Source organism: Neophocaena asiaeorientalis, unplaced genomic scaffold, assembly GCF_003031525.2.
Source record: "Neophocaena asiaeorientalis asiaeorientalis breed wild unplaced genomic scaffold, Neophocaena_asiaeorientalis_V1.1 scaffold523, whole genome shotgun sequence".
Taxonomy (NCBI): domain Eukaryota; kingdom Metazoa; phylum Chordata; class Mammalia; order Artiodactyla; family Phocoenidae; genus Neophocaena; species Neophocaena asiaeorientalis.
This window is the reverse complement of record NW_020175436.1, coordinates 2,602,740-2,630,167: the sequence shown is the minus strand read 5'-3', so window position 1 is coordinate 2,630,167 and position 27,428 is coordinate 2,602,740. Positions and strand designations below refer to the sequence as shown.

General features: G+C 35.6%; 1 protein-coding gene across 1 annotated transcript; it reads right to left on the bottom strand.

Annotated features, from left to right (window-relative positions):
• FZD3 (frizzled class receptor 3) lies at nt 1–27,428 on the bottom strand (the record flags this gene model as incomplete). The annotated part of the gene is made up of 3 exons (XM_024767735.1): nt 26,907–27,428; nt 7,069–7,265; nt 1–1,018 (listed from the first exon to the last, which is right to left on the bottom strand). Coding segments are annotated over exons 1-3 (1,404 nt in total), but the record flags the coding sequence as incomplete, so codon positions are not given.

Here is a 27,428-nt window from a genome sequence, read left to right as displayed (position 1 = left end):
CTGATATGGACATGGAATGTGATATTCTCTGCAGCGTTCTTGTATCCATGTTGTTTCCCAGATGCCACGGTAAGCTTGCTCATAAAAGTAGCATCCAATTACAACCAAGAGTGGTACAAGATAAAGAATGCTGAAAACACCAATCCGGATCATAAACTTCACCAGTTTATCTTGGTTCTCCTTTTCTAATGGAATCTCAATTCGAACTCTGTTTAGGGATATGATGCCGGCTAAGAGAAGTGAAACCCCAACTACCACATACAGGCAGAGGGGTGCAAGAACAAAATACCTCAATGAATCAACATCGTAGAGGCCAACAAAACACACGCCACTGATATTGTCACCTTCAATTTTATTCATCGCTAAAAGGATGATAGTTAGAGTTCCAGGGATGCCCCACGCGCTGGCGTGAAATAGCAATGCCTTCTTCTCAATAGCTTCACTACCCCACTTTGGCACAGCTGCCAAGAACCACGTGATGGTAAGAATTACCCACCAAACGCTGCCAGCCATAGTAAAAAAATAGAGTACCATAAAAAGCATGGTACAGGCTTTATTATGAGATCCTTGTGTCACTGTGGAAGCCTTATACTGTGCAGGGCTAGATGCATTGCAGGCTACTCGGTCCTCAAGCAAAAACCCAATAAAGAAAATTAACGACACCATCATGTAGCAGACTGCATAAAATATAATAGGTCTTTCAGGATAACGGAATCTTGTGACATCAATCAAAAAAGTTAAAAAAGTAAATAATGTGGCAGAGAGGCAAATGAGTGAAATCAATCCTATGAAATACGGAGCAAATGAAAGTTCTTCTCTCCTAAAGTACATATTTGGACAAGGAGGTGAACAATCACGCACGTGCAAAAAAGAATAGCCAAGATCAGGATCAATTTTCAACTCTCGGGGACACCAAAAACCATAGTCCCTCTGCACTGCCACTGGGGCTCCTTCAGTAGGATCTCCAGCTAAATTCAGATCCACAAGTCGAGGATACGGCTCATCACAATCTGGGAACCTAAAAATACAAGACGAGAACCATTTTTACTTATTGGGAACCTAATGATTTGGATTTCCAAATTTAGCACCTGTGGTTTATTCTTATGTCCTTGGAGCACATTACAATTAAGTGGAAGAAATAATGCTAACGGTCATATTTTGTTTGTGGGTCATAAAACTAGATTTTACACAGCTGACAAAAAAAAATGAAAAATGTATACTTAATTTTGTTTTGGCTTCAAAAAGATTACTCTTTATTAAAGTAGTCAGGCATAGCCATCAATAAATAGTGTATTTACATACTATTTATTTAGGATACACAGTTTAGAGTAAGATTTAAAAATATAAATTAAAAAAATATATATATATAATAAATATACATTAAAAAAAAGCTCCAACAGAATAGTAGCTAAAAGTTACTTCTTTCTAAAGTTTAATTACAATATAGTCCTCAATTTACCCTAGACTCAAATAGAACTTTCTTAAAAATAAGGGTTAAAAATCTTCCCTAATTGCATGGCCCAAAGTGTTTTGAGTTAAATCAGCACTAAAAATCCTTACAAGCGGCTTAGTTTTAGATCTTTTCTTCCCATTTAAAATTCACTCTCTGCTTACCATATTGGTTAATTAAAGTCCTCCTAAGGTCTCTAATGTCAACTAGTTCTTTCCTACCACTGCTAATGTCTCTCCAATCCACTGCATTCTCTATTCCAGTTATTCTCAAACACTGACGTGCATGAGAAAAACTTAAGGTCATTTTAAAATACAAATTCTTGGTCCTCACCACCTCAAATCCTGTTTCAGTATGCCTGTGTTAGGGCCAAAGAAATCTGCATTTTGACAATTTTCCAGACTTGAGAAAGCATCATAACCATAGTACAGAAAAAACAGGGCCGTGCTGCAGACATACACTATTGAGAGTACTATTCTCATGAACTTCCTGCATCTTCAATTTTCTTGCCAGCATCAGTTTCTAAGCCTTCAGACTCCCACCAACTAGATATTTAGCAGTTATATGCATCAAATCGTTTCCAAGAAACTATCACTGATATTAAGTTTGCCATATATATGTATAACCTTACACTGAAGCTGATTAATCTTTTATTTTCTAATACAAACCATTCTCTTCACAGGGCTTGGATTATAAAGCCAAATGACAGAAACTTATTGCATGCAGGCATTTACTGGAATTCTACAGTATGCCAGGGCTTTTACAGAAAAAGACCCCAAAACCCAGGATCTCTATCCTTGAGTCCAAAAGGAGGCAAAAACTTGTAAACACAACACAAAATACAGCAGTGTGATATATGAAGCAATCAAAACCTATATAAAATATAAAAATGATATAAAGAAGGATTAATTATCTCAGGGGAAGAGGTTATGAAAGACTTCATAGATTAAGTCCCTCAACACAGGATCTCTGAATCAGTATTTGCCAGTATTGGCAGTATGGCAATCAGTATTCTAGCAAGAAATGGGAACAAAGGCACAGAGGTTTGAACAGGGTGTGTTTAGCATTGCTGGGGCACGAGGAGTGCATGAATTGTGACAGGAGATAAGGTTTGGAGAGGTAAGCACATTCCAGAAATATATGTGCATGTGTGAGACGTATGTATGTATAAACATTGATATAAATATATCAATGGCTGTATCTGTATATCCAACTGCCAATTCACCATATACACACCCCTCACTCTTTAACCCTCCCAAAACCAACTCTTGATTTCCACTCCTTAGTTTCTCCATTTCCACAAATGGTAATCCCATTCTTCTAGTCGCTCAGGCCAAAAACCTTACGGTCCTCCTTGAAATCCCTTCTCCCTCATATCCACCTCACAACCTACCAGCACTTCCTGTCATTCTACTTTGCGATGTATCCAGAATCTGACCACTTTCCATTTCCTCTACTGCAGCCACCCAGTCTGAGCCATGAGTACCTCATCCCTGGACTTCTGGAGTGGCTTCCAGTTTATCTCCATCTCCACACAAGAGCCAGAGTGATCCTTTAAAGACACGTCACTCCTGTGTTCATGATCATGTCTCTTCTGCTCAAAATTCTAATGGCTTCCCTTCTCACTCAGTCAAATCCAAATTCCGTAAGAGAGCTCTAAAGACCCACCCCCAGTCCTTTTCTGCTCTTATTTCCTTCCCTTCTCCCTTACTCACTTGCCTCCAGCCTCTTTGGTGTCCTGTGAATATACCAGCATGCTTCCACTTCAAAGCCTTTGCACTTGTTGCTCTGCTTCTTCTGCCTGGACTGTTCTTCCCTAGATATCTATACAACCTGTTCTCTCATTTCATTCAGATTCCTGTCTCACTGCCTCCTTATTAAAAAGGACTTCCTCAACATCTCCATAGAAAATAGAGTCCTTCTGCTTCCCCATATTGTATCACTATCACCTAACTCTATTCTTTCTTATTAACATTCATGATCATCTGACATTATCTATTTATTTATCTCCTACTACTACCACCACAACTAGAATTTTAGCTCCATAAGAACAGAGACTACGTTTTGTTCACTACTCACCTTCACTATCTAGAATAGTGTCTAGCACACAGAAGACATCCAATTAATATTTGCTGAATTGATGATAAATTGAATAAATTTATCATATAGCCCTCATATAGTTGAATAAATATATTCATATAGCCCTCACCAAGTAATTAGAAAGATGACTAGAAGGAGTGTGGAAGACACTTGAGCTGGGCAAAAATGAGAGCAGAGATATCAGTTGAGCCATAACTAAAACCAGATAAGGCAGTGAGAATGAGACAGCTATGAAATTATTTAGATAAAAGCAACAGAATTTATAACTGATTGGATGTGGGAACTTAGGTCAATGAAGGAGGACTATGCCTTCCAGGAATAAAAAAAATGAGCAAGGAGTAAAATCAATTTTAGACATGTTAAAATTGAGGTATTTGAGACAAATTCAGGTTACCAGTGGCTGCTGGATATGCAGATTTGGAACTTAGCAGAAAGATGCCAAGGCTACAGATTTAGATTTAGGATCCATCAGCATATGAATAAGAATTAAAATCAGTGAGATGGGATTATCCAGGGAAAGCATGCAGAATCAAAAAAAACAGGAACAGAACTCTAAGAAACATCAGAAAGAGGAAGAAGATGCAAGAAAATAAATTGAAAAGGACTGGTCTGAGATGTAGCAGACCACAACAGTTCACGCAAAATGGCCTAACGGATTTTCAGGAAAGGAGGACAGGCTAAGGTTGAGGGGAATACGGGTCAAATACAGAATAAAGGTGAAATATGGGTTTGAAATGAGTGACATAGATTTGGCATAAGTGCTGAGGAGAATGAACAGAAATTTTCCTGTTGACCAAATTGGAAACTGACCAAAGACAAAGAGCAAACAGAGCTGCTATGGTTTAAAATGTCTATCAACAGGAGAATGGATAAGCAAAATACAGTATATTTATACAATGGAAGACTACTCAGCAAGAAAAAGCACTACTGATGAACACAAGAACATATTAATGAGTCTTGAAAATAGAGCAAAGAAGGGCAATCTCAACCTGAGCAAAAGAAGAGTTACACAACAAGTACATATTGTATGACTCCACTTGTATGAAGTTCTAGAATAGACAAAGTAATTATTGATACTTTGGAAGGATGTTAAACAGTAGTTCCTTCCAGAGGATGGTATAGACAAGGATTAACCATCAAGGAGCATGAGAGCATGAGGTAATGGTAATGATGATGTTCTACATCTTTCTGAGGATTTGGCTTACTCAGGTGCAGGCACTTGTCAAAACTCAGATATCTTTAGATTTGTGCATTTCCTTGTAAAGCTTTAAACTGAAAGAAAAAACTGTAGACAAATGTTGAATTCTAGTTAGTGAAAGACCTGATAAAATATTTGTGAGGGCAATAACTGTTGTCTCTAATTTACTTTGAAATACAAAGAATAAGGTAGATTAATGGATCAATAGAGGGATGGACAAATGTGAAAAGCAAACATAATAAAACAATGGTAGAGATCTGGGTGGTAGTTAAAAAAAAAGTTGCTATGGTTTAAATCATTAAATATGCAGCATAATTAATTTGTAAGAAATTAGTTGAGCTGGAGATCTGAACAAGTACAGTGGAAGGAATGAGTTGAAACTGCTAGCAAAAGTATTACTTTATGTGATGGACCACAAAGCTTAACCTAAGTAAGAAAATAAATAAGATCAAGAAGGGAGCTAGCTATAAGGGGCGGGAGGGGGGAACCAAAAAGTCTGGGGGTGTCCATGAAGTTGAAAAACAGGTACAGTAGGAACAAGGATATGAGAGATGTGGAAGAATGAAATGTTATTATGAAAGACTGCTTTGCCAGAATTTAAGAGTTAGACAATCCCAGGCAATACTGAGGACATAAAACAGATTTAACCCTATCAAAACAAATAAACATAGATCATAATGACACTTCTATACTTGTATATAACCTATTAAAATAAAAAGACCACTAAACAATAGGAGTTAGATACAAAAAACATAAAATAGGGTTCCTGCCCAGGTAATTCATAACTGTTGTTATAAATACCAAGAAATTTACAAACTTCTGAAAGCAGGACTATAAATATTACCAGGTTTTGGGGAGAAAGTGGATGAAGGGTTTGATGGGGTAGATAAGAGAGTGTGTTAAGTAGGTGGGAAATAGAGCAGACAAATATGAGAAAGCAAAATGCCAGTGAACTGACTACAAGTAACTAATACATGTTTTATTAAGTTATTCCATCTGTCAAATGAGAGTAACAACACCTGTCTTTCATCTGTCTCCAAGGGCTACTGTCATATGATAAACAAATTAATTTTAAACATGAAGGAGAAAAAAGTGTTCTGTGCAGCACTGCCCATAATAGCAAAAACCTAGAAGTAACTTAAATGACCATCAGTAGGAGATGGCTAAATAACTATAGGATGGTAATACAATTGGCCATTATATAGCAACTAAGAGGAATGAACCAGAGTTACAGATATAAACACAGATACATGTAAAAAAAATTTAATGTTGTTTATGGATATGTATATATGTAGTAAGAGTATAAAAACAAAGATAGGAATGATTAACAACAAATTCAACATAATGATTATTTCATCTCTGGGGAGAAAAGAAGGAAATGAAACCAAGATGGGTACTAAGAAAGGAAGCTTCAACTCTATCTGTACTGTTTTATTTCTTAAAAAAAGAAATCTGGGGACTTCCCTGGCAGTCTAGTGGTTAGGACTCGGTGCTCTCACTGACAGGGCCCTGGGTTCAATCCCTGGTTGGGGATCTAAGATCCCAAAAGTCATGTGGCTCAGCCAAAAAAAAAAAAGAAAATCTGAAACAAACATTGCAAAATAGTAAGACTGGATAAAGCTAGGTAAGAAGAGTTATATAAGTGTTCATCTTATTCTTTACCCTTGAAACTTTAAGAATACAAAAGGCACAACATTATTATACAAGAAATACAGTATTACTACTGTATATGTTATTACTAATAATAATGTTCTCTCGTACAAATCTATAACACTGTCTGGTAAATATCCTCAAACCTTTAGGAAATGCTTACAATCTATATATTGGAAGTGATTTGAAAAGTATCTGACATTTTCTGGGTCTGGGTATATTAATACATGACAAAAATGGAACTGACAGGACTACTGTAGTCATTAACACATTTAAATCATAAAGATATTTGAGTCCCATTAAAATCATTAATAATGAGGTAACAAATGATTATGTTCTCTATATTTTCTAATTTTTTAATAAATGACATTACTTTTATAACCAGAAAAAATCTGTAAGGGAGAGAAATCAACATCTTGACTATGTTTTTCTTAATTTGATTATTTAAAAAATTTCTTCATAGAAAATTTTTCTTTTCCCACCTTTTTCATTTAGCGCTTCCAAATTCCTAAGGAAATGAACAGCTCTGAGGCCATGAAACTGCTGTTCACAATTATGACTAATATACACACTTCAAAAAAGTTCTTAAAAACTGATGAACTAGAAGACAAATAATTTTAAATACACTGCAACATAAGTAATGGTCCATGAAAATCTATGATTTTCGCACCTACTGCATTCCATATCTTCAGGCCAAGGAACACCAAACATCTCCATGAGCTTCGAACACTCACTGTAAGCCCGCTGACAGAGCCTACGGCAGGGAAGTGTGACACGTCCGTATTCCATACAAATAGGAGCGTAGAGTGCACAAAGAAATGGCCGGAAATCCCGAGAACAATCCAAATTCACCATAGGGTGGAATGGCTAGGAGAAAGTTAAAATCAAATCATTAGATAAAGAGTTGCATACAAGTTAAAGTTTTCTACATATAATACGGCAATATTCTTTTTTTTAAAATCTGTTTTAAAAGGTTTCTGAAGGCAATTAAAATTTTCTAAAGGGGAGTTTTTGTTTTTTCAACAAAACCCTCTTAGCCCTATCCCTGGAGATTCTGATTTGGTTAAGTATGAGGTGTATCCCAGAATCTACACATATTTTAATTGTTACAGGTGATATTAATGAAAAGGCCTAGCTGAGAACCATTAACAACAATATGATCCATTTTACATAGAAAAAATCCACAAAAGATATGTGTCAAACGCTCAGAAGTGTGATTAGTGCTTGGTGATAGGATTACAAGAGATTTAAATTTTCTTCATTTTATGTATTTCTATATTTTCTTCAATTAACATGTATCAATAGGAGAGAGAGGACAAGAAGTGAAAGGAAAGGGTGGGGGAGGAAGAGAAGTAGTTATACACAGTAGTACATATTTTGAGGGTGGGAGGTAGGTAAGAGATCTCACTTTGGTCTTACATTTTCTTTTTCTTTGTACATTAAAAAAATTCTTTTTAAAAAACGGGAGTTCTTTCAACTCTGAAATCACATGATATAAACAGACCTCACAATGTTAAGCTGATATTAAGGAAACAAAAAGAAAAAACAGTGGCCCCAAACATAAAACCATACTAAAATCATCATTATAACCATAGGAATAGATCAATTTTCCCAAGAAATGTGCATCTAGGCTTTTGACTACCAAATATCTTTTCCACTTGTTTATACAACAGTTTCAGAGTCACTGCTGATTTTGAACTGATAACAGATGTTCTCACCACCAGGCCTTTCCATTAAGACTCAATCAACTTATTTCTACCTCGATATAAAACACTTTCCAGAGTCCTTCTACACACAACACAGTCAGAAAACCAAGCCTCTTAAAGAAACTGGTGTCAAAGAAGCTAACTATAATGGATGTGATAACTGATATATAACAATAAACTATATGTGACTATCACTTCCAAGTATAAAGAGGTAATTTGTGTTAAATCAATGTTTCCATCAAGAACAACTTCAAAATACAGGAAAGAAAGTTTTAAAAATACCTATTTAAAGCTATCAGAGAAGTAGTGAAGGAAAAGAACTAGACAGACCAAGAATCTAGAGAGCTTGGAAGCATGGAGTGGTGGCCTGATAAGTGCAGCCACTTTTCCAAGGAGGTATCTGTTGAATCTGGGTATAAGGCAGGAAGCTGAGAATCAAGCCTAGGCTGGTGCTAGAGAACCAAGAAACCAGCAGAGCTCTGGTAGTCTTGCAAGACTAGAAACAATACATATATATGTATAACTGAATCACTTTGCTATACACCTGAAACTAACAAACATTGTTAATCAACTATGCTCCAATTTAAAAAAAAAAAAGACTACAGACAAAATTAGAAACAAAAGGAACAAAGGGGTGAAAAGGGGAAGTACCTAGAATTGGGCCTGACAAAGAGCCAGTTTTCCCTTCAAGATATTTGAAAATTCTGAAGCTACACAGGGAAGGAGGCTAGCAAGCTAAGAAGAAAGCCTCTGAAAAGCAGAGTGGAGATTTTGGAAGTTTTATCAGTATGAGGAAACACGAATTAGAGGTTCAAGTCTTACCAGGGGAAGTGGGAAATGAACATACCACACTCTCAGCTGGAAGCCCCTGAGTGACTACACTTCAGTAGCAGGGACAAATGACAGGGAGGCAGAGACCTATGAAAAATGAAACCCAGCCTCAACTCAGCTCAGTCCCTCACTGAATTAAGGTGATCAGACCCATTTATCTGCTAAGCAGAAGAAAGGGTGAGCTTTCTCTGGAGTAGTAATATAGCATCATGTAGAACCTCACCAATATTTTGTAATGTCTACTACTCAATAAAAAATACTAGGCATTCCAAGAGACAGGACCGTATGACTGAAATACAAAAGAAAAATTTACAGTGTTTTGGTAATCCCAGCTATTGGACTTAGTAGACAAGACTGTATATAAGAAATATGTTCAAGAAAATAAAAGATGAAGAATTCCAGAAAATTGGAATCTATCATAAGAGGAACCAAAGAGAAATTCTATAAGTGAAATACATAAATTCTGAAATTAAGAACTTATTAGATATGTCAGAAGATAGAACTGGCAGAATGGAAAACAAGGCAATAGGAAATATCCAAACAGAAGCACACAGATCAAAAAATTCTGAAAAATACAGAAAAGAGCATAACAGACATGTAAAACACATGAAAAAAATCTAAAATATGCATAACTGAAACCTCAAAAGAGGAAAGAGGGAATGAGCAGAGGCAATACATAAAAAGATGATGGCCAAGGATTTGTCAAAACTGATTAAAGATAACAACCCACAGATTCAAAAAGTTCTGCAAATCCCCAGAAGAATAATATAATTAAAAAAACACACCTAAGCATATCTCATTTTAATTGCTGAAAACCAAAGAAAAACACCTTAAAACACCTTAAAAGCAGCCAGTGGAAAAAAAGACACCTTACCTTCAACAGAACAACTGTTGTTGGACTTTCGAATACTATAAAACAACTTAAAGAGCTGAGAGAAAACAACTGCTCACCATAACTCTATGGCCAGCAAAAATACCCTTTATAAATGAAGGCAAAGTAAAGACATTTTTCAGACAGACAAAAAACTGAGAAAACTAGTCACTAGCAAACCTGCACTAGAAGACAAAAGAAAAATAATCTAAGATGAAAATTCAAAAGGAATTAAAAGCAACAAAAGAGGTGAATATGTGGGAAAATATAAATATTCTCTGTATAAACAAAAAATAATGGGGGCTTCCCTGGTGGCACAGTGGTTAAGAATCCACCTGCCAATGTAGGGGACATGGGTTCGAGCCCTGGTCCAGGAAGATCCCACATGCTGCGGAGCAACTAAACCCATGAGCCACAACTGCTGAGCCTGCGCTCTAGAGTCTGCAAGCCACAACTACTGAAGCCTGTGAGCCTGTGCTCTGCAACAAGAGAAGCCACTGCAATGAGAAGCCTGTGCACCGTAACGAAGAATGGTCCCTGCTCACTGCAACTAGAAAAACCCCACGTGCAGCAACAAAGACCCAATGCAGCCAAAAATAAATAAATAAAATAAATAAATTTTTAAAAAACCCTATGCAGAGACAAAAATATGAAAAGTTTAAAAAACAAACAAACAAAAATAATGTCTTAAATACATACAAAATACATGTAAATTAATATGTGTAATAATAAAATGATAAAGATGGGGGTCAGAGGAACACTAATGGGAGAGTGATCAAAGTTATTATTTTTACTAGAATATTATAAGTCAAGGGTACATATAATTCCTAGGGTAAGCAATAAAAGAATACACAACTAACAAGGTAATAAAGAGAGAAATAGAACAATACAAAAGAAGTCAAGACAGCAGAGAAAAAAGAATACAGAACAGTTTGGAAAAATTGAAATCAAGTAATAAGATAGTAGATATTAACCCAAGTACATCACTAAATATAAGCATTATATATAAATGGCCTAAAGACAATGTAAAAGAGTAAAGTTGCTGGACGAGGTACAAATAAAAACAAAACAAAAAACCCCTACGCCGTTTACAAAGACACGTTTTTCAATATAAGGACAGAGATAGGTTAAAACTAAAAAGACGGCAAACAATAAACAATGAAAGAACCAGCCAAAAACAAGACTACACTTTATGACAAGGAGTGTTCTCAGAGATAAAGAAGGTCATTTCTTAAAGACAAAAGAATCAATTCACCATGACTAAAAAGTAAATCTAAACATATATGTACCACTTAACACAGCTTTAAATTATTTTAATAAAAAAACAGAAGTAAAATGGGACATACACAAATCCACAATCAGAGTGAGTTTGATACACTTCTCTCAATAAGAAGAGAGAGACAAAAATTCTATGAGAAAACAGAAAATCTAAACAAGTCAATTACAAACTTGACCTAAACAACATATTTATAATCATGGCACCCAACAATGAGTGGAACCTATTTAACATACACATGGAATCTTTACCAAAACGGGCCATATTGTAAGTCCTAAAATAAGCCACAAAAAACTTCTTAGTACTAAAACCAGACTGTTCTATGACTAAAATTGAATTAAGGTAGATATCAATTACAAAAAGAACCCTAGAAAATACTCAACTGTTTGGCTGTTTGGAAATTAGACAAAAAAACTTCTAAATAACCCATAATCAACAAAGGAAATCATAACTGAAATTTAAATTGTATATAATTATATGTATTACATTTTAATGTTTATATATATGTATAATCTACATTTAGAATTAAGTAGTAAAGACAATAAATAAAATGTCAGCAAAAGCTATACTCAGAGGAAATTTATAACCTGATATGCATATGTCAGAAAATAAGAAAGCCTGAAAAACAATCAATGGTAAGCTCCATCTCAAGAAGCTGGAAAAAGAATGGCCAATCAAACCTAGAGAAAGCAGAAAAAAGGCAATAATTAGTAAAAGAGGAAAAAACCCACAAATTACCAATATTAGGAATGAAGGACAGAAAATTACTAGAAATATAATGAGGATACTATAAATAATAAATTCGACATGTTAGGATGAAATGAACTAATTCCTTGGAAAAAGATCACAATTTACCAAAAATCATAAAAGAAATATAAAATCTAGTTTTCTATCCACATTTATGAAGAAATTTAAGCCACCATTAGAAACTATCTCCCCAAAAAAACTCCAAGCCAAGATGGTTTCACTAGAAAAAATTTATCAAACGTTTAAGGAAGAAGTTACAGCAATCATATACAAACTCTTCCCCAAAAAAAGGAAACTTTCTCAACTCACCTCACACCTCACAAAACCAGCATAATTTTTATAACAAAACCCAACAGGGACTATATAAGAAAGGAAAATCACATTTCATGACCATAGGTGTAAAAATCATAACCCAAATTAGTAAATTAATCCAGAACAATATAAAAGAGAATAATATATCACACCAAATAAAGTTTTGTTCCAAGGATACAATGCTGGTTAACATTTGAAAAATCAGTTAATGCAATTAATGGCATTCACAGAAAAAGGGCAGGAAATCACACAATCTATTCAACAGAGGCAATAAAAGCATCTGATGAAATCCAACACCCATTTATTATGAAAACTCTTAACAGACTAAGAAGGGAATTTCCTCAATCCTATAGAAAGCATATACATCAAACCACAGCAAACCTCATACTTTGTAGTAAATGACTGAAAGCGTCCCCTGAGATCAAAGATGAGGCAAAAGTACCTGTTATCACCACCCTATTAAACACTGTATTGGAAGTCCTCGCTAGGGCATCAAGAAGAAATAAAACGTAAAGGATTAGAAGGAAAGAAATACAGAGAGCAGTTCTCCTGGGTTCACTTACCTTGCTGTTCTCCACCCAGGAGCCCCTTCCTAATAAAGTCTCTTGCTTTGTCAGGGAAAAAAAAGAAAGAAGGAAAGAAAGAAGAAATAAAAGGTATATGAACTGGGAAGAAACTGTCATTATTCACAGATAACATGTGCTCCAGTTACCAAATTTGTATCTCTCAGTTCCAAACTCACCCTTCAACACATGCTCTGTGATAATGAATGGGATTCCTTTCATCATTTCTTCTTTACAGTGAGCATGATTTTAAACTGTCTCAATAGAGTGTTGGAGAAATACTGCAGGATGAAGGGGGCTTCTCTTGTTGGTTGGGGCTGCTGCATAGTCAGCAGTGTAAATGTGAGGAAATCTATGCCCATGTGCCTAGAACGATCCCTCATCAACCTCACAGTCCCAGCCCAGCCTAGTAAACACCTTCCTGTAGCCCTCCCAAAATAGACACTGTAGGCTCAAGGCCTCCTGCCTGCAGCAGTGCCCTGACTCTCTATTTACCCAATACTTGCCTATGCCCCTGAAGGGTTGCGTCCTGCTTGCCTGGTAACTGTGGACCAGCTCTGGCCCAAGCAACCCTGTGATGTTCTCTGCTACCTAGTGAGCTGTAACTATATCCTGTACAACTAAGGTCTTAGCCTTGGGGTGGGGGCCCCTTCTAAGATTGTCCCTCAGCCCTAGAGAACCCTGTAGAGCTCTCTATATATCTTATAATTATTCTTCTTTAATAGTTTATTAATTCTTCATATTACACTTCCCTTGTTTAAATCACTGAGTGGTTCTGTCTCCTAATTGAACCAGACTAACAAAACATGGTTGTTACAAAGAAAATCTAAAGTAATCTATAAACCATCAAATAAATAAATTTAGAGTCACTGGATACAAAGTCAAATAGAAAAAAAAAATCAACTGTATTTCTACAGTTGATAGAAATACAACTGTAGTAAATACATTAAAAATAAACTTCAAAAAAAGCCAAAAGAGGAAATTAAAAAACAATTCCATTTATAAGAGCATTAAAAAGAATAAATACTTAGGAATAAATTTAACCAATGTGATGCAAAACAGAAAACTACAAAATACTGTTGAAAGAAATCAAAGAAGACCTAATAAACATAAAAACTTCCCATATTCATGGATTGGAAGACTTAGTGTTGTTAAAATGGCAATACTCCATAAACTGATCTACAGATTCAATGTAGTCCCTTCAAAACTCCCAATGGCCTTTTTTTGCCAAAATGGAGAAGCAGATCCTGAAATTCATATGGAATGCAAGAAACTCCGAACAGTCAAAACAAACTTGAAAATAAAGAACAAAACGTTCCCACTTTAAAACTTATTACAAAGATATAGTAACCAAAACAGTATGGTACTAGCATAATGCTAGACATACAGACCAATGGAATACAACTGGGAATCCAGAAATAAACCTTCACATGTGTGTCAATTAATTTTCACAAAGGTACCAAGACCACTCAATGGGGGGAAAATAGTCTCTTCAACAAATGGTGCTGAGACAACTGAGTATTCACATGCATAAGAATAAAATTGGCTGATTGCCTCACACCACATCCAAATTAACTCAAAATGGATCAAAGGCCTAAATGTAAGAGCAAAATCTATGAAACCTGTAGAAGAAAGCATAAGGGTAAATCTTCATGACCTTGGATTTGTCAATGGTTTCTTAAACACCAAAAACACAAGCACAAAAGAAAAAATAAATTGGACTTCATCAAAATTAAAACCTCTTGTGTATTAAAGGACACTATCAGAAGGAGAGTGAACAAGACAATCCACACAGTGAAAAATATTTGCAAATCATATCTGATAAGGGTCTAGTGTCCAGAATACAAAAAGAATTCCTGTAACTCAACAAAAAAAAAAAACCAATTTTTTAGATGGGCAAAAACACTTGAACAAACATTTCTCCAAAGGAGTCATGCAATGACCAAATAAGCACATGAAAAGATGATCAATGTCATTAGTCATTAGGAAATGCAAATCAAAACCACAATGAGATACATCACACCCACAACCCCATCTAAAAAACAGAAAATACCCAGTGTTAGTAAGAAATCAGAACCCCCATACATTTGCTGATGGGAATGTAAAATAAGGCAACCACTAGAGAAAACAGTTTGGTGATTCCTCAAGAAGTTAAACATAAAATTACCACATGATCCAGCAATTCCACTCCTAGGAATATATCCAAAATAATTTAAAATCATGTTCAAGCAAAAATTTGTATATGAATGTTCATATCAGAGTAGCATTATTCATAATAACCAAAAAGAGCAAAATAAACCAAAAGCAAAGGGAAGGAAATAATAAAGAAGAGAAATCAATGACACTGAAAACAAAGAAGGGCAATAGGAAAAAAAGAAAATCACTCAACCCAAGAGATGGTTCTTTGAAAATATCAGTAAAACTGATAGGCTTCTATTAACAATGATTAAAAAAAGAATGAGAGAAAGGAACACAACTTACCAATATCAAGAATGAAAGAGGATATCACTAGAGACTGCCGACATTAAAAATACAATAAGGAATATTACAAACAACTCTATGCACGTAAACTAGACAATTTAGATGAAGTGGACCAATTCCTCAGAAGCCAGACTACCAAAACTCACCCTAGATGAAACTGATAATCTGAATGGTCTTCTAACTATTCAAGAAATTGAATCTGTAGTTTAAAACCTCCTAAAAAAGATATCCAGGCCAGATGGGTTCACTGGTAAAATCTAACTAACAATTTTAAAAGAATACCAATTCTACACAATCTCTCCCAGAAAATAGCAGAGAACTAATCCCAACAAATTCTATGAAGTCAGGATTACTTAATATTAAAGCCAAAGATAATACAAAGGAAGAAAACTACAGACCAATACCCCCAGTGAACAAAATGCAAAATTCCTTAACAAAATAGTAGCAAATCAAGTCCAAAAATATATTAAAAGCATTATATACCACAACCTAGTACGGTTTGCTCCAGAAATCCAAAGCTGGTTCCATATTCAAAAAATCAATCAGTGTAATCCACCAAATCAACAGGCTAATAACAAAGAAAAAAATCACATGATCATACCAAATGATGCAGAAAAAGCATTCATGATTTTCAAAAGTTTCCAGCAAAGTACATACAGAAAGTAACTGCCTCAACTTGATAAAGTACATATACAAAAACCCTACAGTTAACATCATACTTTGTGGTGAAACACTGGATTCCTACCTTTAAGATTGGAAACAAGGGAAGAATGCCTGCTCTCACCACCCTTACTTAGCATAGTACTAGAGGTCCTATCAGCACAATAAAACAAGAAACAGAAATAAAAAGTGTAAAGATTGGAAAAAGAAAACTGTCCCTATTTGCAGATGACATTAATGTCTACATAGAACATCTCAAGGAATCTCAAAAAACACTTTTAAATTAGTTTAAAAAAAAAGAAGAAAAAATGTATTCATCCTAGAATTAATAAGTTCAACAAGGTTGCAGAATACAAGAAAAACATACCAAAAAGTTGTATTTCTATATACAATTGCATTTTTATATATAATGAGCATGTAGAAACTAAGTTAAAACAATATATTTATAATCACATTTATTTTTAAAGAAAGAAACACCTGGGTATATGTCCAACAAGACATGTATAGGGCTTGTATGCTGAAAACTATAAAATGCTGATGAAATCAAGGAAGATACAAATAAATGGACAGATATACAGTTATACTGGTTTGCTAGGGCTGCTGCAACAAAGTCCCACAAACTGTGTGGCTTAAACAACAGAAATTCATTGTCTCACATTTATGGAAGCTAAAGTCTGAGATCAAGGTGTTGGCAGAGCCATGCTCCCTCTAAAGGTGCTAGGGAAGGATCTGTTCCAGGTATCTCTCCTAGCTTCTAGAAGTTCCTTGGCTTGTGGCAGCATAAATCCGATCTTCACACAGCATTCCCCCTGTGCCTCTTCACATATCTTCCCTCTATGTGTGCCTGTGTCCAAAATTCCCTTTTATAAGGACACCAGTCATACTGGAGTAGAAGTACCTCAGTACTCCACTACTCCAGACCCTATTTCCAAACAAGGTCACATTCTGAGGTACTGGGGGTTAGGGCTTATTAGGGGGACTCAAGTCAATCCATAACAACACTGTTCATAGACTAGAGATTCAACATGTAGGGTGTCAATCTTCCCCCAAATGATCCCTAGACTTAATGAAATTTCTGTCAAAAGCCAGCATGCTTTTAGGAGCTAAAGACAAGCTTATTCTAAAATTTATATTAAAAAAACAAAAGAAGTAGAATAACTGAAACAATTTTGAAAAAGAAAGTGGGAAAAATCATGCTCTCCAATTTTAAGACTTACTATATAGCTAACAGTAATCAAGACACTGTGGTATTGGTGGTAAAATAGAAACAAAGATAAAACAGGACACAATACAGAACACAGATATAAATCCACACAAGAATAACCAACTCATTTTTCACAAAGAAGCAAAAGCAATTCAATGGTGGAAGGATAGTCCGTTCAACAAATATCCACTAGCTAAAGCTAGTGGATATTCACAGCCAAAAAAATGAAACTTACTTTACACAAATTAACTCAAAATTGATCGTGGATTTAAATGTAAGACATAAAGCTATAAAACTTAAAAGAGAGAGAGAATCTTCCAGACCCAGGCTGAAGAGTTCTTAGAAATGACACCAAAAGCACAGTCCATAAGAGGGAAAAGAAATTGGTAAATAGAACTTCATTAAAATTTAAGACTTCTGTTTTCCTAAAGACCTTGTTAAAAGGATGAAAAGGCAAGCTATAGACCAGGATAAACTATTTACAAACCACATATCAAACAAAGGATTTGTATCTAGAATTTATAAAGAACTCTCAAAACTCAAAAGTAAAAAACAAATCAATTGAAAAATGAACTAAAGACATGAACATTTTACCAAAGAGAATATATGAATGGCATATGAAAAGATGTTCAATATCATTAGACATGAGGGAAATACAAATTAAAACCACATGAGATACCACATCATATTATAAAAGCTGAATAAAAAATAGTGAAAATAGTAAATGGTGGTAAGAATGCTGAGAAAGTAGATCTCTCATACATTGCTGGTGGGAATGTACAATGGTACACCTGCTATGGAAAATAGCTGAGCAGTTTCTTAAAAATCCAAACATATGCTTATCATACGATCCAGCAATCACACTCCTGGGCATTTATCCCCCCAAAAGGAAAACTTATGTCTGCACAAAAACCTGTACAGGAATGTTCATAACAGCTTTATTTGTAATAGCAAAGAGCTGGAAAAAACTCAGTATCTGTCAATGGATGATTAAACAAATTGCAGAACATCTATATAATGGAATACTACTAAGCAACTGAAAACAATGACTACTGATACATGCAACAACTTGGATGGATCTCAAGGGTATTATGTTAAATTTAAAAAAGCCAATCTCAAAAGATTATATATACTGTATGATTCTATTTATATAAATTCTTGAACTGACAAAATTATAGGGCTAGAGAACAAATTAGTGGTTACTTGGAAATAGGAAACGGGGGAGGGAGAAAGGAAGCACAAGGGAGTTCCTCGGTGGCACTAAAACAGTTCTGTATCTTAACCAAAGTGATGGCTACACGAATTTATACGTGTGATAGAACTGCAAAGACAATATACACACACGTACATGTGCATTCACAGACACAAAAATGACTACATGTAAAAACGGGTGAAATATGATAAGGGCTATAGATTGTACCAATGTTAACTTCCAGGTTTTGATACTGTATAATAGTTACATAAGATAGGAAGACTGGGGGAAAACTAGGTACAGTACAAAGAATCTCTCTGCACTATTTTGATGTATGTACATACATCATACATATATGCATATGTATGCCTTAAGTGAGTCTCAAACTTGCGTGGTCCTCAGCAATGCATACAATACCAACTAATCCAATATCGTGATGTTACTATGTTAGTAAAACCTCCATTTGTGAGCCCCATCATGAATTATAAAATTGACTTGAGTGACTATTTTGTGCTGCTTGCACTGAGTCTAAAGCTATAAGTTTATGCTTCTGCCACTTGTTAGCTGTAAGTACCTTGTGCTGTATCTCAGCTAGCATTTACTGACACTTACTACAGGCTAGGCAGTGTTGTAAGTGCCTCACACATCTTATTTAATCTTCTCAACAATCCCATAAGGTAGGTACTATCATTAGTCATCCCATTTTATAATACACTTGAAAAACAATGAGACACAGAAAGTTAAGTAGCTTGCCCAAGATCACATAACTACAAAGACAGTCCCAAGAGTTAAACCTCTGCATTCTTATCCAGAGGCCTTGAGCTTAACCAATTTGTTCTATGTAACCTCTGTAAATTTCACGTTTTTCCTCTGTAAAATGGTCTTATTACATATAAATAAGAATAGGGACTTCCTTGGTGGTGCAGTGGTTAAGAATCCGTCTGCCAATGCAGGGGACACGGGTTCGAGCCCTGGTCTGGGAAGATCCCACATGCCGCGGAGCAACTAAGCCCGTGTGCCACTGAGCCTGTGCTCTACAGCCCACAAGCCACAACTACAGAGCCTCAGTGCCACAACTACTGAAGCCCGCGCGCCTAGAGCCCGTGCTCTGCAACAAAGAGAAGCCACCGCAATGAGAAGCCCGTGCACCACAACGAAGACTAGCCCCTGCTCACCGCAACTACAGGAAGCCCGCATGCAGTAACAAAGACCCAATGCAGCCAAAAATTTTTAAAGATTAAATTAAATTTAAAAATAGAGTACAGGGCTTCGCTGGTGGCGCAGTGGTTGAGAGTCTGCCTGCCAATGCAGGGGACACGGGTTCATGCCTCGGTCCGGGAAGATCCCACAGGCCGCGGAGCGGCTGGGCCCGTGAGCCATGGCCGCTGAGCCTGCGCGTCCGGAGCCTGTGCTCCGCAAGGGGAGAGGCCACAACAGTGAGAGGCCCGTATACCGCAAAAAAAAAAGAGTACAGAACCCAGTAAAAGACATTTTAAAAGGAGATTAGGAAAGAGTTGCAAATTAATAAAGCCACAGAAGGCCTATTTGATGGGCATGAGGAACCCTGCTGATTTCCCATTCTCAACTCCCAAGTGAGAAAGTCAATTGTCAATTGGAATGGTGTTTTTAAAAAGCAAAACAAAACATGCATGAATCTCTATATCACTATGCTGGGTGAAAGAAACCAGACATAAGAAAGTAGATACTATATTAATTACATTTATATAAAACTCAGAAAATGAAAACTAATCCATAATGACAGAAAGCAGATCAGTGGTTGCTTGGAACAGGGAGCCCACTCAGGGAGGTGGACTACAAAGGGACATGAGGAAGCTTTTGAGGTGATGGAAATGTTTTATATCTTGATAGTGGTGATGGTTTCATGGATGTATACATCTTGTCAAAACTCATCAAATTGAACACTTTAAATGGGTGCAATTTATTGTACACAAATTACACCTCAATAAAGCTGTTACATAAAAACAAAAAAAATTAATATTTTTCAAATAAGCAAACTGCCTTGATTTTAACCCTAACAATTTTTAACCTCAGCAAAATCAAAATTAAATGAGCTAGGCTGAATACTGCAAAGTTGAGAATATGTTAAGATAAGGAATACTATCAAAGCTCTATAAAGGAGAAAAAAGGAACTTTAGCTGATTAAATTTTTAAAAGATTCTTACTGAGTACTCCCCTAAGCAGTAATACTTTTATTCACTAAATTAAGACCAGGGTATACAAAGTTTACAAACTGAAAAGTAACTTTCTAAAATTAAATTTCTGCTTTCTTCAACAAAGGTGTAAGACATGGAACCTTCTATTCTTTGTTCAGATTCAAATCAACCAAGCCTTTGTGCTCTCATTCTCTTTCTTCTTTGAAATTTCCATTCCTGTTACCATAGGAACCTTCTAGCTGACAAGCCCTCAAGCATAGCAACAGCCTAAGCTTAGCAAGGAGTGTGAAAAGGGGACAGAGTCAAAGGCCAAAATTTGACTCAAGAGAATCAGAATTCCAATCTTTGTCACTCTACAAAGGGTCTGATAACCATAGAAACTGTATCCTACTAGGTTTGGGAATATTATGACTAAATTCATTAAATGTGAAACCAAATGTGGAATGGCACTGAAAATTCAAAAATGGTATTCATTCTATTTCAGATCCAAATTAGAGTGAGAAATTATTAAAAAACAACTTTTTAGAATAATTTTAAGTGATTAAAAATAAGACCTTTTAAAAACTTTTTTGTAACAATAAAATTCCTAATGAGAAAAGGTCTAAAACTTTAAGAATTATACTTTATATATACATACTAAAAAAATTCTAGGTTTGCAATAAAATACCTTTAATCCCACAGATTTGCTTTTCTTTTACAAATCTTACTTTTTAAAAATGTCTTATGACAGCATATTAAATACTTTCCAATATTCTTTCAGTGCACTGGTTTGCAGAAAGATGACATTATCACAGGCATATATTTATCTTCTTAAGTCAAAGGGGAGTTCCCAGAGCTGCCCATAAAATTTGACTTTTCTTCAGGAAGTAAACTTTTTTCAAATATCATGAACAGTTGTAAATTATGGTCTGTCTCAAAAGATAAAACTTCACGGGCTTCCCTGGTGGCGCAGTGGTTGGGAGTCCGCCTACCGATGCAGGGGATGTGGGTTCGTGCCCTGGTCCGGGAAGATCCCACATGCCGCGGAGCGGCTGGGCCCGTGAGCCATGGCCGCTGGGCCTGCAAGTCCGGAGCCTGTGCTCCTCAAGGGGAGAGGCCACAACAGTGAGGCCCGAGCCCAAAAAAAAAAAAAAAAAAAAAAGATAAAACTTCACAAACCAAATTCCATCACACTTAGTAATTTAATTTAAAGTAAGTATTTTTAAGGCATTCCTTTAAAGTGATTTGTCACACAAGAAAATCAATCAAAATTTTAAAAGCTATTTTTTTCCTATAGTCAGAAATAACTAAATGCAATTAACTCTCCACTACTTGTGTGTACATTTTTCAATTTAGAAGTTTCTTAATTCCTGGTTGGTTTCCCTGTCACACAATAGGCTTCTCAATCCAATTCACTAGATTGTTGTTTGCTTAGGGAAAACCACCTTATTAATATTAACCTAAACAAACGATAATAAGAGAGGTAAATCTGCTGGATAATGCATATATTCTAAAGATATAAGCAATGAATTTCAAGAATAAACATAATCAAAGAAATTTCATTTCCTAAGAAGCCTATCCACAAAATGTTAATTATTGGTAGAAAGGGGTATATTATTCTCTTAAAAACAAACAGAAAATCCACCTGTCTTTCAAGGTTAATTCAAATATGATCTGCAGCTATCTGTAGCTACATATGATCCTTCTCTCTTTTGAATCTTCTTAGCACTTTATGCCTATTTATGGCATTTACCAAGTTCTTCCTTAAGTTTCAGTCATTCAATCAAAATACACTTAATAAATACTAAGTCTTAGACACTGCAACTGGGAGGTAGACAAAAAAGGACAGCTGAGATTTTTAAAAATAAAGTTTCTGTACTAATTTTACTATTTTGAAAACACAATGTGTTTCTTACAGAAAAATCAGAAAATACTGATACAAACATTAAATGAAAAACATAGAAAACACAAATAAATTGTGCTAATTCAGGAACAATCACTGTTGGCCTTGGCAAAAATCTCTCCAGATCACTTACTCTACATGAACATGCTTTTTTTTCTTCAACAAAAACAGGATGATACTACACGAAATGTTTTATTATCCACTCCTTTTTTTTCTACTTATTAATGCATCAAGTACAACCATTAGAATATGACAGGCAAAGATGGAGATGAGACTATTAAGGCAGAAAGAACATGAGAGGTCTAGAGATGAGAGTTGGTTTGCTTTATTTTTTTTCTTAATTACCCCACTTATAAGTGTAAACACAATGTTGAAAGCTTCAAATCATTTTGATCTCCACTCCCCCCACCCCCTGCCAAAAAAGGGCAAAGTAAAATATTAGCGTTCACAGGAAAGTGGTACCTTTGGTATTGGTATGAGGATTACCATTACCATCGCCAAAAAGCCCATCACTATTTATCAATTACAACTCCAAGAGATTAAGTGCTTAGGTACAGCACTATAACCACAACCATGACTACCACCACCTCTTACGGAAGACACAGTTTATAAAGTTCATTAACTCACTCAAACATTTCTTTAGCAATTATTATGTGTTAGGCACTATGTTAGCTGCTGGCCCTACAAAGATGAATAAGGACATCAACAGCAAGCTCTGCTTTCAAAAGCAAATGTCCTTCAGTAAGAACTGAATTTTAAAAATGAGGACAGGGGCTTCCCTGGTGGTGCAGTGGTTAAGAATCCACCTGCCAATGCAGGGGACACGAGTTCGATTCCTGGTCCGGAAAGATCCCACATGCCACGAAGTAACTAAGCCCATGCACTACACTAACTGAGCCTATGCTCTAGAGCCCGCGAGCCACAACTACTGAGCCCACGCACCTAGAGCCCGTGCTCTGCAACAAGAGAAGCCACTGCAATGAGAAGCCCATGCACCACAATGAAGAGTAGCCCCTGCTTGCCACAACTAAAGAAAGACCGTGTGCAGCAACAAAGACCCAATGCAGCCAAAAATAAAATAAATAAAATAAATTTATAAAAAAAAAATGAGGACAATCTCGTACCCATTAGAATGGCTATTATTCCAAAACAAAACAAACAAACAAACAAACAACTCAGAAAATAACTAGCACTGGTAAGGATATAGAGATATTGGAACCCTTGTGCACTGTTGGTAGAAATGTAAAATGGAGCAGCTGCTATGCAAAACTGTGGTGGTTCCTCAAAAAATTAAACAGAATTATCATATTATCCTGAAATTTCACTTCTGGGTGTGAAAAAGTTTAAAGCAGAGAAACAGATATTTATACATCCATATTCATAGCAGCTTATATTCACAACAGCCAAAAAAGTGGAAGCAACCCAACTGTCTGATGAATTAATGGTTAAACTAAATGTTTTGTATATACATACAATGAAATATTATTCAGCCTTAAAAAGAAAGGAAATTCTGACACATGCTACAACACGGATGAATCTTGAAGACATTATGCTAAGTGAAATAAGCCAATCACAAAAGGACAAATATTGTATGATTCCACTTAAATGAGGTACTGGAGTAGTCAATTTCTTTTTGTTTTTGGCCAAGCGGCCCAGCTTGTGGGATCTTAGTTCTGCTACCAGGGACTGAACCTGGGCTCGCAGCAGTGAAAGCGCGAAGTCCTAACCACTGGACCACTGGGGAGTTCCCTGGAGTAGTCAAATCCAGAGAGAAAGAAAAAAAGAAAGAAAGAATGGTGGTTGCCAGGGACTGGGGAATGGAAGAATGGGAAATTATTGTTTAATGGGTACAGAATTTTAGTTTTGGAAGCTGAAAAAGTGCTGGAGAAGGATAGTGTGATGACATACCAAGGCAACTGTACTTAATGCCACTGAACTGCACACTTAAAAATTGTTGGGATGGGGGAATTCCCTGATGGTCCAGTGGTTAGGACTCTGTGCTTTCACTGCCAAGGGCAGGGGTTCAATCCCTCGTCAGGGAACTAAGATCCTGCAGGCCGCACGGTGCGGCCAAAAAAACCCAAAAAAGATTGGAATGGTAAATTTTATGTTATGTATATTCTGCCATAATTAAAGAAATCTTTTTGAGGAATATCTATAAACGCTACTATGGAATATCCAGGATATATTGTTAAGTGAAAAAAGCAAGGTAGAGAAAACAAACAGTATGACACTATATCAAAGGAAAGTGAAAGAATATATAAATATAGACAGATACTGTATAAACATTTTATATAATTGTTATATTATATTTATAATTTTTAATGGAAGGATAAACAAAAAAACTTTTAAAAAAGACTACCCCCTAAGGGAAGGAAAGAATAAGGTGGAGGGGAGACGGCCAGAAACTAGACTTCTCTGATTGTACCTTGTCCTATATATAAAGTTCTGAAACATAATTATAAAACAAACTTAAGCAAAAAAAAAATTTTAAGTCATTCTTTAAAATCAAAATGAAACACAAACCTAAATTGTGTATTGAATTAAACCAAACAGAAAAGTACTTAAGTAACTTAAAACACAGTAATTTGACTGTACATCCTTGGTAAAATACATCCCTAAGGACTAAAAGAAGTAGAAAGAAATCTAAAACTGCTTTCAGTAATTACACTGTTAGTAATAATATTGCTATTATTCTGAAATTATATAATGTCTCTATATAATAAGGTTTCAGTATAAGAGAAAAACAAAACTAAAATTTTAAACTGTTAAATAAAAACTCTGCAATATGATTTAATTGCAAGTATCAGTATAAACTCACGATGTACTTTCTTTTTAAAAAAGTACTTCCTAGCTCTGTCTATGAAAAGGCCTAAAAATGACTAACCTAGTATCAATAAGCGTAACACCCAGATAGCAGTCCGCGAAAATCCTTTCCAACTAAAAGGAACCAGTGCTCCCTAAAAAACCTGATAATTCAAGGTCTAAGGCAGAATTTTATGAAATGAGGTTAGATCATACCAGAAAGCAAGGAAGCTATTAGAAACCACTAGGGTAGTGTCAAATACACTTAGGAGCTACCTTGAAGCAGCGCCCACTACCAAAGACAAAACAATTTGAGCCCTAATAAAATAATAACTGCAATGGACTGAAACACATCAAATATGGTAAAAATCCATGAGTTCATAATGATACTTAAAAAAAAGACCTCATTAGTCACTTTTGAAAGATTCTTGTGAATCAATTTATTATCCTAAAAACTAATAAACAAAGGAAAACAATCAAGTATTTATCCTGTCTTTCTTATAAAAACTGAACACAAGAGTAACTTAATAGTCCAATAGTCAAAAAGAGGAAGTTTCTGTTTATAAAGTAGTCTGGCTGAGAAATGAAGAATGACAGAACTAGAATATCACCATTTTGCAAACCCCTAATAAAATTATTGACCTAAGAGATGATCGATGGCTGCTAAAATTACAGAGTAACAAGCAGACATTATGTGCCTACGAAGCATTCTTTCAGAACAAAAACAGAGACAGAGGAACATGGTAAATAACATCACAGGGATGCAATCTGCAAAATAAAACTATGAGAAATAGGGCAAACATACTACAAGAAAAAAGGGAGAGGGGTAAGGGAAAGAGAAACTATAAACTGAGACATCAATTGAATGCATTGCATGCTCTCTGATTTGAAAAGTCAACTATAAAATAAACTGTGAAATTCTAAGAGTAATTTAAACATTAATTGTACATCTGATGATACAAGTATGATGTTTACATATTTTGAAAGAGTCCTTCTTTATAGAGATATATACGGAAATATTTATGGATGAAATTATGGTGTTTGGGATTTGCTTTAAAGCAACCTAGGTGGGTGTGCAGTCATAAATGAAACAAGACTAGCTATGTGTTGATAATTTTTGAAGCTGGATGATGGGTATATGGTGTTCATTATATCACTCCATACATTTCTATCAATATATAAATGAAATTTTCCATAATAAAAAGTTACAGGGAGGGACTTCCCTGGTGGTCGGTCCAGTGGTTAAGAATCCACCTTCCAATGCAGGGGACACAGGTTTGATCCCTGGTTGGGGAACTAAGATCCCACATGCAGAGGGGCATGGTAAGACCAGGAAATCATTTTAACTATTTAAGAAAATTCAGATACTGTAAACCACCAGCCTAAGGCTGAACAAAAGAACCCATTTTCAAAGTCATGTTACCTCCAATATGTAGTAACTGAATTATGAGTACTATTAGTATAGTCTGTTCTTTAAAGTTTTATTATCAAAAACAGAAAAGATGTAATCACATCATAACTTGGACAATTTTAAACTTCTGAATGGCTATTATCTCCCAAGTTCCAGTGTTTCAAATTTCTTTATAAAAGAATAATGTCTGAAAACTAAGATGAGTAACATTCCCCAAACATGAAATCAATCCATTAGAGTTTGAACCTAAATACATAACTTTTTAACGTACAAGATGTAGTTAAAAACAACATTATTTTCCTGTTGTCTATCAGACACATTCATTAGCTTGGTTTAACAGGGCAATACAAGAATCATTTTCCACGACATGTCAAATAATAGATCAAGTCTTACCTCCATTGCTAAAGCTGCTGTCTGTTGGTCATAATGATTCAGAAGATTAGGCATGAAGGTAGTATTATAAGGCAAATCTTGGCACATCCTCAAGGTAATAGGTTCACAAGAAAACAAACTGTGCCCACCTATATGCCCCACAAACAAAGTCAAGGGCCACAGAATGAAGACGATCCAACTCATAGCCATGCTTCCTCGACTGAATGAGAATCAGATGATCAGGCCTACTCAATATGTATGTTAGATCTCTATACACTCGCAGGTCTCAGCTTGAAAGTACTTCTATTTTTCTGTTAAGTTCTTCAAACAGAAATACTCTTTGCACCGTCAGAGGTTTGTTAGCTTGGTCTCACAAAAGGCATTTGTTTTTGGTTTCACAATATGGGAAAATGACATCATCTTGCCTCTTCTTTTCATTTTATTACATAGGGCACCACTTGGCCAACAGATCAAGTTGATCAACCACATTCCCAAACAACAGATTCCATCTTAGGAGAAGAGCTATTTCTTCCCTTGACTGAA